This window comes from Drosophila innubila (genome assembly GCF_004354385.1).
Source record: "Drosophila innubila isolate TH190305 chromosome 2L unlocalized genomic scaffold, UK_Dinn_1.0 4_B_2L, whole genome shotgun sequence".
In the NCBI taxonomy this organism is placed as follows: domain Eukaryota; kingdom Metazoa; phylum Arthropoda; class Insecta; order Diptera; family Drosophilidae; genus Drosophila; species Drosophila innubila.
In genome coordinates, this window is record NW_022995372.1 from 13,865,773 (window position 1) to 13,879,657 (window position 13,885).

The 13,885-nt window shown below is 32.7% G+C and overlaps 3 protein-coding genes and 2 long non-coding RNA genes across 5 annotated transcripts; 1 reads left to right on the plus strand and 4 right to left on the minus strand.

Annotated features, from left to right (window-relative positions):
• Positions 1–6,697: 6,697 nt before the first annotated feature.
• LOC117781190 lies at positions 6,698–6,982 on the plus strand. The gene is made up of 2 exons (XR_004617153.1): positions 6,698–6,768; positions 6,832–6,982. It is a non-coding gene; the product is annotated as an uncharacterized LOC117781190 (long non-coding RNA).
• Positions 6,983–8,173: 1,191 nt separating this feature from the next.
• On the minus strand, positions 8,174–8,790 carry LOC117780765. Its single transcript, XM_034617411.1, has 2 exons — positions 8,744–8,790; positions 8,174–8,676 (listed from the first exon to the last, which is right to left on the minus strand). The coding sequence occupies exons 1-2, from the start codon at positions 8,775–8,777 to the stop codon at positions 8,309–8,311; spliced, it is 402 nt and encodes a 133-aa protein (XP_034473302.1). The 5' UTR covers positions 8,778–8,790; the 3' UTR covers positions 8,174–8,308.
• Positions 8,791–9,882: 1,092 nt separating this feature from the next.
• On the minus strand, positions 9,883–10,666 carry LOC117780515. The gene is made up of 3 exons (XM_034617072.1): positions 10,593–10,666; positions 10,265–10,531; positions 9,883–10,194 (listed from the first exon to the last, which is right to left on the minus strand). The coding sequence occupies exons 1-3, from the start codon at positions 10,627–10,629 to the stop codon at positions 9,983–9,985; spliced, it is 516 nt and encodes a 171-aa protein (XP_034472963.1). The 5' UTR covers positions 10,630–10,666; the 3' UTR covers positions 9,883–9,982.
• A 601-nt stretch (positions 10,667–11,267) lies between these two features.
• Positions 11,268–11,846, minus strand: LOC117780589. The gene is made up of 2 exons (XM_034617175.1): positions 11,772–11,846; positions 11,268–11,712 (listed from the first exon to the last, which is right to left on the minus strand). Exons 1-2 carry the CDS (start codon positions 11,806–11,808, stop codon positions 11,309–11,311), a joined length of 441 nt encoding a protein of 146 aa, XP_034473066.1. The 5' UTR covers positions 11,809–11,846; the 3' UTR covers positions 11,268–11,308.
• A 421-nt stretch (positions 11,847–12,267) lies between these two features.
• LOC117781638 lies at positions 12,268–12,638 on the minus strand. The gene is made up of 2 exons (XR_004617190.1): positions 12,592–12,638; positions 12,268–12,533 (listed from the first exon to the last, which is right to left on the minus strand). It is a non-coding gene; the product is annotated as an uncharacterized LOC117781638 (long non-coding RNA).
• Positions 12,639–13,885: the final 1,247 nt, after the last annotated feature.

Genomic DNA, 13,885 nt, shown 5'->3' on the forward strand with positions numbered 1-13,885 from the left:
AATTAGGAAAACGAGTAATTGCTTTAGCAGTAAACATATAGCAACATAATATGTTTATATATTCCCCCTTAATTTATAGTATTAAAAGTATTTAAGCCTTTATTCCACACATATGACTTCATCAGATAAAAAAACAAGTGGGATTCCGCTTGGGCATTATCTTTATGAGCTGTCTTTACAAAATTTGTCACGTAATCCAACATGAAATTATACAAAAGTAAATTTGACAAAAAATATGTAAAAATATGAGTATAAAATTTATATTTACGGCACACGACCATTCATTACGAGTCGCAAAACAACAACAAAAATGCAAGAAATATGAAAATAAAACAATAACAACAAGTGATGACATATCTTTGGCATATCATCAGACTCAGCCACCATCACAGTCACATCGGTGTACATCTTAGCCAGCATTATCAGCATTTCTCTTTATGTCTTGGCCATGTGCCCAACATCCAAAATCCTCCCTCCTCCTCACCCCACCCTATAAACTTCCGCCTACACCAGCCACACTTTGTCATGTTGATGACAGCTATCACAAAAAAGAGCACGAGTTGTAATTTGGATACCCTAACAAAAGGTCATGTTAATTTGGTCGATTTAAAGTATATTGTATTTAAATATTTTTCAATAATAATGGTTGATTTTGTTATAATAATATTTGAATAGTTGTTAACTTAGGCCTGATATACCTTATAACGGAATTATTTAAACAAAATATTTCTTTACGATGTATTTAACTTATTTTTCATGAGTTCCAACATTTTATTAAACTTAAATGTATAATACTTTATATTTGAAACATGCAAAGAAAAATAATATAATATTAAAATATTATTTAAAATATCCCGACAAAGAGAGTCACACAAAGAGTAAGATAAGAAGCGTTAGTTTTCAAACTAATTAGTTTATAAACTAAACTAAGAGACTAAATATTTGGCAAATATATTCTTGTCGGATCGGGGAATTGGAACGATTAATTGTCAATCTGTATTAATTGGAAATTAATTAAAATTAAAATGTAGTTAATTATAATTGGAATTGTTTCTTAGTCATTCCGACAGTAATATAGTTTAAGTATATCTAAGAGTCGCCGTTGACAATTCAAATTTGTTATTATACGATTTTATTGTACCCTTTTGATGTGTATAATTCACACTTGCCATTTATTTGAGAGGGCTTTCTGAGGGTCCAACAGCTGCGTGTGTTTGGTTGTTTGTTTAAAGGGTGCCTTTTGCCACAGGAAGTTTGTTCTTATCGCTTCAAGATACAAAAACCCTTGCAAAATGACAGTCATTGTTGTGAATTCATTTCAGATTTATGCTTGGCTCGTTTATAATGCCTTTACTACTCTCGTATTTGTAATTCAATCTTGATAATTGTCATGGACATCAATAAAGCAACCCACAAACAAAATCTTATCATCAAAATTACTTGATTTTTCGCGCCACAGCTAAGCAAATAATTTGTGTTTATTGTGTTGATTGAATAATATTAAATATTGAAATAGAGAAATCGATAACAATATACTTCCATTGTGTTTTTCATGTTTAGGATTAAGGTTAATCGATGTGTTTTAATTTGTATATGCTGATTAGATTATTGGCTAAAAAGTCTTAGTTTTAAGTAGAAATAAACAAGAATGTTCCTATATAATAAGAATATGATTGAAAAAAGTTCCCTTCTATTTTTTTTATTCTAAAATATTCAAGTTCGATTAGTTTAAATTTCTTATAGACTTTGTCGAAATATATAAAATCTTGAATAAAATACGCATTCCGTATTTCGCTCTTTAAGTACAAAAGAATTATATGCAAATGAAAGCCTTGGTAAATAAAACTCAATCAGTTTTCTTTTACCTGTCGCCTCAGTCGTCAAACTCATTGTAACAACAAATGTTTTTTTAAATGACTTTTGATATTTCTTCATTGTCTTTTGTTTTGTGAAAAAATAAATGCGAATGACACCTACTTGCCGGAAGTGCCAGAAGCTAGAAAAATATTTTTTTTTCTATTTATTTCTGACAATTAAACTTGCTAACTGATATTTGTATTTAAATGCAAAGAGATGATGATGTTTATATTACAATGTACATAAATAGAAACCTAAATGAGCCCATATGGACGTACTTTCTCCTTCCACCCACTGGTTAATATTTGTTGGTTTTGCTTGTTTGGGGCAGACTGAAATTAGCTCGACAAGGCTAAAGACAAACATTCGCCCTAGACCTCGACCCTTAACCGGAGGCCAACTTTATCGTAGGCAACACAATAATAAAATATAATAACAACAAGAGCAACATTAAAGCAAACAATAATCATCTATTCAAGTGCGAGTATCTTTCCATCTTTCTGTTTCACTTTGCCACTTGTTCTGGTGTTATCAACTGAGGCTTTCGGCCTGAAGCAGCTGTCACCAACAAACGCAGCTAGAGATTTGGGACTTGTACTCTCAGCTTGAGTTAAAATGTTTTCAAATAAACGTATAAATGGAAAAGAATTTTGCATCAATGGGTGAGGCGGTGAGGCAACATTCTTTTCTTCTCGTCTGGTTTGAGTAATTTGCCAAAAATAAAAAGATGAATAGAAAACCCATTCATAAAACTCACTTCAGGCCATACAAAGTCACTGCACGATACAATTTCTATCAAAGGACTCTCTGCATTCTATTTTATTATTTTCCTTGTTTTTCGTTTCCGTTTCCTGTCCTGCGGCGCAACGAATGTGATTTAATTTCTATTGTCAGCTGAATCGATTCAAAAAGTCATTCGGAAAGTGAGCAGCGGGCCGACTGTTGTCTAAGTAGTTGGCACTCAGCATTCAAGTGTTGGCCAAAAGTGCCGACCAGCCTCTGCCAGGTGTGCATCTTTTCGTAGGTACCTGCATTGCAATTGGTGACTGAAAATCAGACTAAGTCTTTTAAGATATACTTAAGTTAATTAATTGTACTTTATCTACCGAGAACACTAACAGTTTTAATTCCCTTTTAGGATTTGTTCAACAGTCCATTTGAGAGCTAAGCTCTTTGATTGTGGCTGTCAAAATCCGTAAATTTTAAGAGGATGACAGGCGAAATCCAATCGTTTATCAATTAATTTGTTGGTCGTTTCAATCTCAAATCAATAGACCACACACAGACACTTAGCTACAATTGGGGGAATTAATTTCGCACAAAGCTTTATTTAATTCCTATTCTTAGCTCATTTTCAATCAATTAATTTGTCATTTGAAGAGGCTTATTAATCACAGATTTCCGCTCACGCCAACTGAAGCTCTTTATAATCAGGCGACTCAATTAACAAATCAAATCTCATTTGTTTTTACACATCGCTTTCAGCGGATATCATTGATTCGCTTTTATCCAAATATGTATAAAAAAGATTCACATTTAATTGGGTTCCCTTGCGAATGGAATCGATTCAGAACACGAATCCAAATTAATTTCATTCAATTAAATAAATAATGCTTTCTCACTTTTTCACTTCTCCATTGATTAAAATGACATTTCTTTTTCACATTTTTAATTTTACGTATTTAATGCAAATTAAAAGTGTTGCCTGCACATTTAAGCATAATTAATTTGCACTGCAATTTATTGTCAAAATTTATTAAGCAGCATTCAATTTGGTTTAAGTCGATTATGGCCATATTTTACAGCGTTCGGATTTTGGTAGCAGTGCAAAATTAATCAAATATTTCCCTTATAATTTTAAGCAGTGCATAATTGGTCGTTTGACATAGTTATTTTATTTTTACGGGTACATTAATTTGATAACAGCATAATAATCAGTTGGGTTGCACGCTCAACTTCCTTATGACGTTCTGATAAACTGATAAGGAATTGCTCAGCAAATCCCGTAAATGAACTGGACCCTTTTTGTGAAAGCTTTTGGCTGCAAGGATGGTGGTTGGCCCTTTAAATTGCAGAAAGGCTGTAAACACTCTCTACTATACTGAGTTGTTAACTCAAAACAAAATGTAAATTAATTGTGAAAGAAATAAAAGAATCGATATAATCAGGCAAAATCTCGGACATGTTACTTCCTAAAGGATACAGAAAAGACGACGCGACTTTGCTAATTGCATATTAAAATTTTATTATTAATCAGTTCTTGAAATTTATTAAAATTCTTGCCTATTAATTAGTTTAGAACTCCATATATTGCCGACTTGTCAATCGAGTGTTCAGGCAATAAATTTAATTTACAGCTTGTTCACAGTTCGTGGCTGACCAAAAGTTAAATTGGATTACAACAGAGGGAAGAGCTAATCAGTTAATGGATTTGTATTATTTTATATGGTTTTTCTTGTTGTTTTGTTGACTTTAAGCCGCAGGTCACGTAACGGGAACTCACCGATATCCGCGCTTCTATGGGTTCCTCACAACTTGCGTGAGTTTCAGCATCGATTCTTCTCCTGCCCGGAAACTTGTCAACTTTAATTGAATAAGCAATCGCAGCTCGTCAATCGGCAAATAAAGAGTACAAATCACGTGAGCGTGAAATGTCGATAAGTGAGTTCTGTGGACCACTTGCATCCCTGGCTTCTGACGGGTTACCTGTTCCCCTCACCTGGTCAATTGTTGTCGTGCTGCGATTGCCGTTCGATTGCCTCTTTCGTTTCATTTGTGAGACGCATTCAACTGTCGCATCTTGAGAGGAATCGAAGACATCTGCTCAAATACTCCCGATGCTCCCACGCCTGTTTATTTGCGGTCTCATTGATTGGTCCAGCACTCTTCACGTTTTCCCAATTTCACTCCATTAATTTTGCAATTTCGACTTGCCGTTTTGTAATTGTTGTTTGCCATTTTTGCGGTTTCCATGACACACAAACACACACATACAGACAAACGCCCCTATTTGTTTTCAATCAATTGAATTGAAAGTGAAAACATGAAAGTGTGAGTTGAAATTGATTTGCAGGCAAACTACATTTGATTAGACCATTCAGCATGATTAGCTCTAATGAGGCCCGATGCAAATGTGTCTCTTAAAGCTTTATGCAATTCCAAATACCCCTCAGTTGACTGACTCAGTCGGGAGCTTAGACTGCCCGCACAGTTTGACTAAATGGTTTTCTAATTTGTAATTCACAGAAATGCGTTTGGGCTTCAGTTTGAAGGCCTCCAAATGACCGCATTTTATACACTGTTAATAGAAAATATACTTGATTTTGTTGTCCATTTGCTTTTATGTTATTATTGTTTATATTATTAATCAAAACTATATTAAATTTATCTTATTTTTAGTCGCATATTTATAAGAAAGCAACTTAGTATGCAAAAACTTCTTTTTATTGTTTTTTTAAGGGATTTGTTCAAGGAATTTACAAAAAGAAATATAGAATTTTTATTTTGTCTAGTTTTTTAAAATAGAATTTAATATATTAAATTTATGTCATATTCGTATTTGATTTATTTTTCAAATTTTTTAAGAGAACTTATTAAAATCATATATTAACATGTAGTGAATATTCTCACTGTGTGTACAAGCATCAATTGTAATTTTAACATTATATTGAAATAAGAAAATAAATATTTTGGCAGAGTATATGTAGTCTTTTTATTTCAATTGGAATTGTATTCGTATAATTGTTATTTTAATAATTAGATCTCGTTTTCTTCAACAACTTGTCTCCAAATTGTGGAAAGCGAAATAAATAAATTATTTTTTATGGTTCTCATGAAATAAGAAAATAAATATTTTGGCAGAGTATATGATAGTCTTTTTATTTCAATTGGAATTGTATTCGTATAATTGTTATTTTAATAATTAGTTCTCGTTTTCTTCAACACGATATGTCTCCAAATTGTGGAAAGCGAAATAAATAATTTTTTATGGTTCTCATAAGAAGAGCGTCGACGTCTGGGCGCCAGAGCAAGTGGCACTTGTTCTGATTAACCCTTTGATGGCAGCACAAATAATTGTAAATTAATGCACAGCAGCTGCCCACCAAGTTTCATTTTTATTTATTTTTTTTGAACTGCGACAATTTGTCCTGCTTGTTTCATTTTTTTTTTTTAATTTTTTTCATTGTCCATTAATATTGATTGACCGTCATTAAATGAAGCACACTGTTTTTATTTTTCGGCAGATACATTATTAATAATTTCTGGTAATATAATTAAGTGGACTTTGTATTTATTTTAATTATGCCGCTTTGATGTTGTTTTTGCCTTACTTTTTTGCGCATCAACCACAAATAATGATAGGAAACGATTTATAATTTATTTCGATTTAATTGTATTAATTGTTTTTTTTTTTTTTTTGTCGGTGTATCAAATATAACATATTTATGTATTTACATTTTTCATTACCTAATTAGTTGGACTGCAAATTATAATGAACACTAATTGGTGGTCTCACAAATTGAGGTTTGTGGAGCACATAATCGCTAGGGACAATTTATCGAATCTCAATCAATTGCGGCAATTGAACTAGTGTTAATAGATTTAAAATAGATTTAAAAAAAGCTTATCAGATAAAGCGGCTAACATTCTTCAACAGATTACTTGCGAATTTGTTTTAATTTTAGTTTCTAACTTAATTTATAAGCCAAAATTTTTTTCTAAACTATTGTATGTAGAATATATTATAAAAACCGAAGATGTTTGGATTATATGCAATGTCGTTTTTTCTTGGCACCATAGTTAATATGGGTATGTGTAACTAATGTCGGAAATTATATAATTTGTTCACCTCACACATTTTAAGACGTGATATTCATATTCATTTTACAATGATAATGGCTTCAACTACAAGTATAATTATTCATATCTTTGCAAATAATATTCTGAGTAACAAATGGTTTTTTAAATTTTCAGTTATTTATACGATTGTGCTTTACCTGGGATTCGTTAAAGCAGAGAGAAAATGGTACGACTTTCATTCTAAAATGCCGCTGCCTGTCATAGGTCCTGTACTTTAATACCTTAGTGATCCAATAAAATGCTTGACTAATGATCTTTGTGCGTTGAATACTTATGAGTGGTAAAAGCTACTGTGATATATAAAAGGTGGTATCTTTCAAGATTCATTGCAATGCGAGAAAAAGTTGAATTAAAGAAACTTTGCAAGCTGTTAAGGAGAAGTCTATTTATTAGATTTCTTGGCGATCAACATATTTCTTTTTCATTGTATTTAGATTCAAAAATTGCTTCAAATTCTGTCTACACCTTTTAGAAGGGGAGTCATAAATTTTGCTACTGTGTCTTCAGAAAAAAAACAAGATCTATGGGCTTCTATTGAGTTTGGTTTCCCATAGAGCTTATTGGAGTAATCGGCCACAAAGTCAACTTGCTTTGTTTGGAAGTATCAATGACTCTTCATATTTAAATAGAGTCATTACATTTTGCCAATTTGTCAGTCATTCAGATACTCACGATGTGTTAACATGCAAATTGATATTTATAAGAACACAAATACATAAACGTGCCTTATTGATGGACATATGTAAAGATCGAACGACAATCGAAGAAGACAAAAACTAAATCGACTTAAATCAACTCTGTAATGATGCCTGCGAACGGATAAGCGGATGATGCAGACACAGATACCAGACACAGCACACATACAGATACAGATACAGATGCGGAGCCGAGATACATGTACAAATACAACCCAGACCCATCCACACGGTCAATGAAGTTTGTGGTGTGGTTTTATGTGGTCTATGCCGTTCCCGTCGTCGGCATTGTTTTGTGGTTGTTGTTTCCAACTTTGTTTTGTTTTGGTTTTTTGTCATCGTCAACCTTACACTACACTCTTAACTTCATTGATAAAACTTGTTGTAGCTGTCGCTTCCTCTTTGTAAGTGATTTTTTCAGTCTCTTTGACTTGTTTTGCATTTTGTTTTATAAAAAACAAATCCGGTCGGTCGGTCGTTTGTTCGCTTGGTCTCTTGGTAGTTGTGGATACGAGGTATCATGTGACTGCCATGCCCCAGTGAACAGTTTCGGGAAGTAGCTAGATATCGATCAGGTTTGGGGACCTTTTACGTGTATTATCTCTTTTTAATTGTAACGACAAACACACAAATTTCGACAACTTGTGGGCATTAAATTTACTTTTATAATTTCTTGACAACAGTTACGCGAATATGAGAACTAGTCTCAATTTTTAATAAGTCCAATTTCAAAATTATTAATAGTTTTAAAAATTTTTCAATTTAAACTTTTGTCTTTCCAATGCAATTTATTATTTGCCCATGCTGATCGGAATGCAGAATATAATCATTTTCGACTCAAAGATACATTAAGTGTATACTTGTATTATGTAGATACTTTTGTATCTTTACAACTTTTAAGTTGACAATAGCTCAGCTGGCATATCTTGTACCATATTATCCAACGAGCCAGCAAATGCATTGGGCTCGACTGGAGCTGGAGCTGTATCCAATGGATCTGGATTGGCCGAGAGTTCCACAAAATTGGAATCCAGCGGCATGACAACTGGACTCCTGGCAGCTGCTGCCGCATTGTCCAACGGCACTGCACTTATCATTTCACCTACACTCGTATTGGATGCAACTCCAGTTGCTGCTTGTGCCTCAGAAAATGTCTCGGTTATTAGTTTAGGTTCCGGGCCTGGTTCTGGTTCCGGAGCGGCATTTGATGCCGAAACTGGCAACGTGGTTCCGTAGACACTGTGCAGCAAAGCAAGTGCCGCCACTATGAGAATGACGGAGACTATTTTTAGTTTTTTTTAACGTTGAATTGTGCAAGTTTTCTACTTTACCACATGCAAATAGAATTGCCGAAATAAGTTTCATGTTCCTCTCACTGACCTGGCTGCCCATTCCATGATTGCTTTTATACCACTTGGGCAACTTGGCCCCAACGATGTGGCAATAATCAATTAATTTTTATTGATGCCCATCATTATGATAAGGTAATTTTAATAGCCTCTCCAAAGTACATTTGGTTATGGCAATTTCAATAAGTACGATATCAAATATTCTATAATAACAGAGGCAATATGCGAGAAAAATATATAACTTTTATTTTTACCAGATTCTCAATACAATATCAATTTCCTATAGAGAATGCTTTAAATCCGATAATAAATGTTCTTTATATTTCGTATATATATCTATAATCATCTGATAAATTCATTATTATTTTCTAGAACAAGCTAAAAGATTCTAATTTATAGTATATTCCACATATTTTGACCTTGTATAAATAAAATAGAGCAGCTATATGGTGATTTAAATAACCGTTAAATAAAATAAAATAAAAATTTAATCTAATCAAATTCAAGTTAAGTTAAATCAAAAACGTATTTAGGCTTATTCATATTTTATTATTATTGTTCATTGACATAAGACTAAATGCAGAGCATAGATATTGTGTATTTCAACGAACTTTTCAGATATCTCCAGAAATCTTATAGGCATGACTATGGGTTGTTTCCTCGTGCATCCATGGAAAACTAGTTTGATTCACTGGTGAGGCCAATGCTGAAGTTTGATCATATGACAGCTTGCTTAAAAGGGCAACTAAAAGAAATATGTATTTTAGTTTTATGGATCTTACATGAAGCCACAACTTTACTCACGAAAAGAAGCGACGACCAACGATATGAACTTCATACTTCAACAGTATAAAAACATCGAATGCTCTTAAAATGTTCTCGTTACACTTTATATAACATTTTCATAGCCTTTTTATGAAAAGTTGATGCTATAAAATCAATTGAAACACTTCTCGTTTTTGTAATAAATTTTTATTACAATACTTTTATTAGATTCGCCATTTTTAGCGCATTTCAAGTGCTCATTGTTGTTCATTTTAACAGCCAAGTTCATAAACTGCCCTTTAGGTGAAAGATTTTAAAGGCTGGCAAATCACTTGAATTTTTTTTAAACATAGTAATAAACATTAGCGAAACAATTTGTTGTCATATATTTGTGAGATAATGATATTAGAATACAAATAAAAGGAAATTATTTCAAATATATGCCTAATGTTTGGCTTAGGAGAGAGGTTGGCCAGAAGCATCTATTGGAATAATTTCGGATGCATCGCCGACCAGCTCAGCAGGCATATTGACATCATTGATATCAGGAAGTTGGGTAGATCCATCAATTAAAATGTCAGGATAGTCATAAGTTAGTTGTTGGACATCTGAATCATCATTAGCTGGTACCACAGTTCTAGCGAAAGGATCAGCTTTGTCTGATATCACTGAATATTAAAAAGTTGTTGCAAAATTATAATAGTTAATCAGCAGATCCTTGATGGAAATTAAACTAACCCAACTGCTTCATTGGTGGGTCCATAAAATAGAATGGTGGAATACCGGAATTTGGACCCAGCAAACGCTGCATATCAGGCAGGTTTGCCAGAGAATCTTCATTCACCAGTCCAGCGTCCACTTGTATTTGGTTCTGGCAATCAATACATATATTTCCCCCGTTGGAGCCATGAATATTTACCGAAATATTCCTGGGACTATCGCCATCGATATCTCGATTATATATCTGCACGTCGCCATGGCCTTTATCAAACATCATCCACACAACTAATTATGAGATTCTAAAATTGTTAATGACTTACTATTTGTACTTCTAAGTTTTACTTACAGCACACTACGAACAGGAAAGCACTCACTTTAACCATATTGATAGCGTCTTTCGGATCAAATAAACGTTGTCGAACCTGTACAAGCCTTTTTGTGACAGACTCAGATCATACCGAGAAATAGTATTTGTTCCGGATAGTTGGATAACCTGCTATGCGTTAATAGTCCAAATGAAATGGAAGTATCTTATATAAGGTTTTGATAATGCAAATAATTAATCCTATCCATATTAATATTGAGCTTATGTCAAGCAATGTAATTTATTTTGTTGCGGTGGATTAAGTAACTTGTTCTTTGTAATTTCTAAATTATCTTACTTGTTGTAAGATAATTTAGGCATATACACATAAGGTTTAGTAGCTGTTGATTTTCATAGGCCCTCTAAGTGTTTGTCTTATTTAAAGACACAAGCTTTTTTGCAGAATAACAATAAGTATATTATTGCTTAATACAGAACACTTAACACTTTTTAAACACTAATGTACAATTTTCTGTAAATCAAAGGTTATATTTATAGCCTGTAATATACAACCTCCAATAGTTATAGCAAACCTAAAATCTCTCTAAGCTTTCACAGATTTCAAAAAGTAATGAAGAACTAATGTAGCATCTATCAACTAAATATTAATAAGTATTAAAAAGATATTTTTACTTTACATGAGAGACTCTCTTTTTTATTCAATACGTATACTTCAATATGTATATTTCAAGCAATATTTAGGGACAATCCTCAATACAACCAAGCAAATTTGGAGCCTTGGTCGTAATAATATATCTGATAGGAGCTTCAGTCGTAGTTGTTGTAGTAGTAGTTGTTGTTGTTGTTGTCGGAGCTAGAGTTGTAGTTGTAGTTGGACTTGGTCTTTGGTTGGAACTAGACTGTATATAAATGAAAGGTGGAAAATTTGGACCCAGATAACGCCGAATATCAGCGTAGTTTGCCATAGAATCTACATTCATCAGTCCAGCATCCACTTGTATTTGATTTTGGCAATCAATACAAATGTTTCCCGCGTTAGAGTCATGAATATTCACCGAAATATTCCTGGGACCATCTCCATCGGCATCTCGATTATATATTTGAATTTCGCCATGACTTTCATCCAATAGAATCCAAACAACTAAATTTGGAGCTCCGAATTATTATTTGGTACCACTATTTTTTCTAAGTCTTACTTACAGCAAACTATTAACAGGAATGCTCTCACTTTAACCATATTGCATTTCAGATTGAAATAAATATTTCCGGGCCTGTACAAGGCCTTTTGTGAAAGCTTCAGATCAGACCGAGAAATAGTATTCGATACGGATAGTTGGATAAGTTGTTATGTATATAAAGTCTGTCTAATAAGGGTTCATCTTATATAAGGTTTTGAAATGCTTTTCATAGTGCATTAAAAACTAATATAATATTAATATTGTATATAAATTAGTGTACATCTGACCTTGTGTCAAGCAGAGTAATTAAGTTGGTTGCAGTCGGTTGGGTAAGACTTAATATATAAGTGTTAATTTCGAATACTTACTAGAGTTGTGCTTCTGTTTATTGTCATATCAATTGTGTAATTTTTTTGTCTCGTTTCAGATAGCATTCTAAATAAATTTTGTGATTTTTATACCTTGTTAGTATTTTTGTTACATTAGGAACTACTTTTTAAGTATTTATATTTAATTTATTGAAGTTGAACTTATCTAAGCATATTTCGTAAGACTTATTTGAAGGATGGGGGTAATAATGAACATGAAGCTTAAGAATTAGTTTTTAAATCTGACAAATTTCGATGTCGTTTAAGTAATATTTTAATCTGTTGACGACACCTTATACAAATAGAGCCTGTATTGCTGCCCGATATATTAATAAATATATTTTGCGATTTTTTATCGCCTTTCAGTCGGATTATTTGCACATTGCTGTAGGTTAGATCAAAAATCAACCACAGACCTAATATATAAATTGTAGATTAATAAAACTTTTAATTATTATTTTTGTTTTTACTTACAAAACCCTATGAATAGAATATTTTTAGTTAGAACCATGTTGCTGATGTCTTACTATCGAACTAAGTTTAAGGATTACATCGTTATGTCTTGAATTATGGCGAAGAAATTATAATTAGTTGCGGGTATTTCGAAATAACGTCAAGCTTATATGACACGGTTGAGATAAATTTTATTAAATACAAATAGTATGTATTATCTATAGCTTATAAAATATATATAGAGAATATTTTATTAAATAAAGCAAAAAAATGTTTGTGAATATATATACTTAATGAAAAATGTTTTTTTTCGGGATAAAATCAAACCCAAACCGTGTCAAAAGTTTGGCGATCTTGAAATTTTAAAATCCTAATAGGATTTTGCCGTCGCTCTTGCGAAAAAAATGTTTTCATCGTCATATTGAATGAAATATTTTGAACTAAAAATTTATTTATGTTAATGTTGATGCATTATCAATCGTTTTGCATATACTATAATCTAATATTCGGACGAAATTAATAGAAAATATTATAAATGTTCCAATCGAAATTTTGAATAATTTTATAATGCTTTTGTAATCTATGTATTGATTTCGAACTTATGTTGATAAATTGTGCTGATTGTAGTATAGTTATACTAAATATACTAAATATACTTATATACTAAATACAAAAAAATAAAATCTGTGTCCTGAATAATAAATTGGTTAAATGTTTTATTGAATTTTCTGTTCTTAACATTACTAGCATGTAAAATTTAGGGACAATCCTCAATACATCCCGCTCCCATTGGAGCTCGGGTCGTAGTTTCGTGAGTAGTGTATACAAATTGAGGGATTGCTTGAATAATAACTGTTGTTGTAGCTGGAGTTGTTGTTGTAGTAGTAGTTGGTGGTGTTGTAGTAGTAGTTGGTGGTGTTGTTGTGGGAGGTGGAGTGGTTGTTGTCGTAGACGGGGTTCTTGTGGTGGTTAATGCCGTTGTCGGTTCTTCAGTTGTTGGAGAATCGGTCAATAACGGAACTAGATTAAAGTTCCATTGGAAATCGAAAGTTGATACATCAACGTCTTCTTCACTTGGATGCTCCGCGGAACTGGTCTCCTGGTTATCATCCACCCAGATTGGAATTGGCTGATATTTCTGCTGCCAGCTCAGGATTTGGATAACATTCACCAGCCAGATTGGATAATTCTGATTTTCTACCGAATAGCTCACAATTGGGTCATTCTCCTGTTGCCATCTTAGAATTTGCAGAATCTTTATCAGCCATATTGGATAATTCTGATTATCTGCCAAAAAGCTAATTGGCTCATTCTT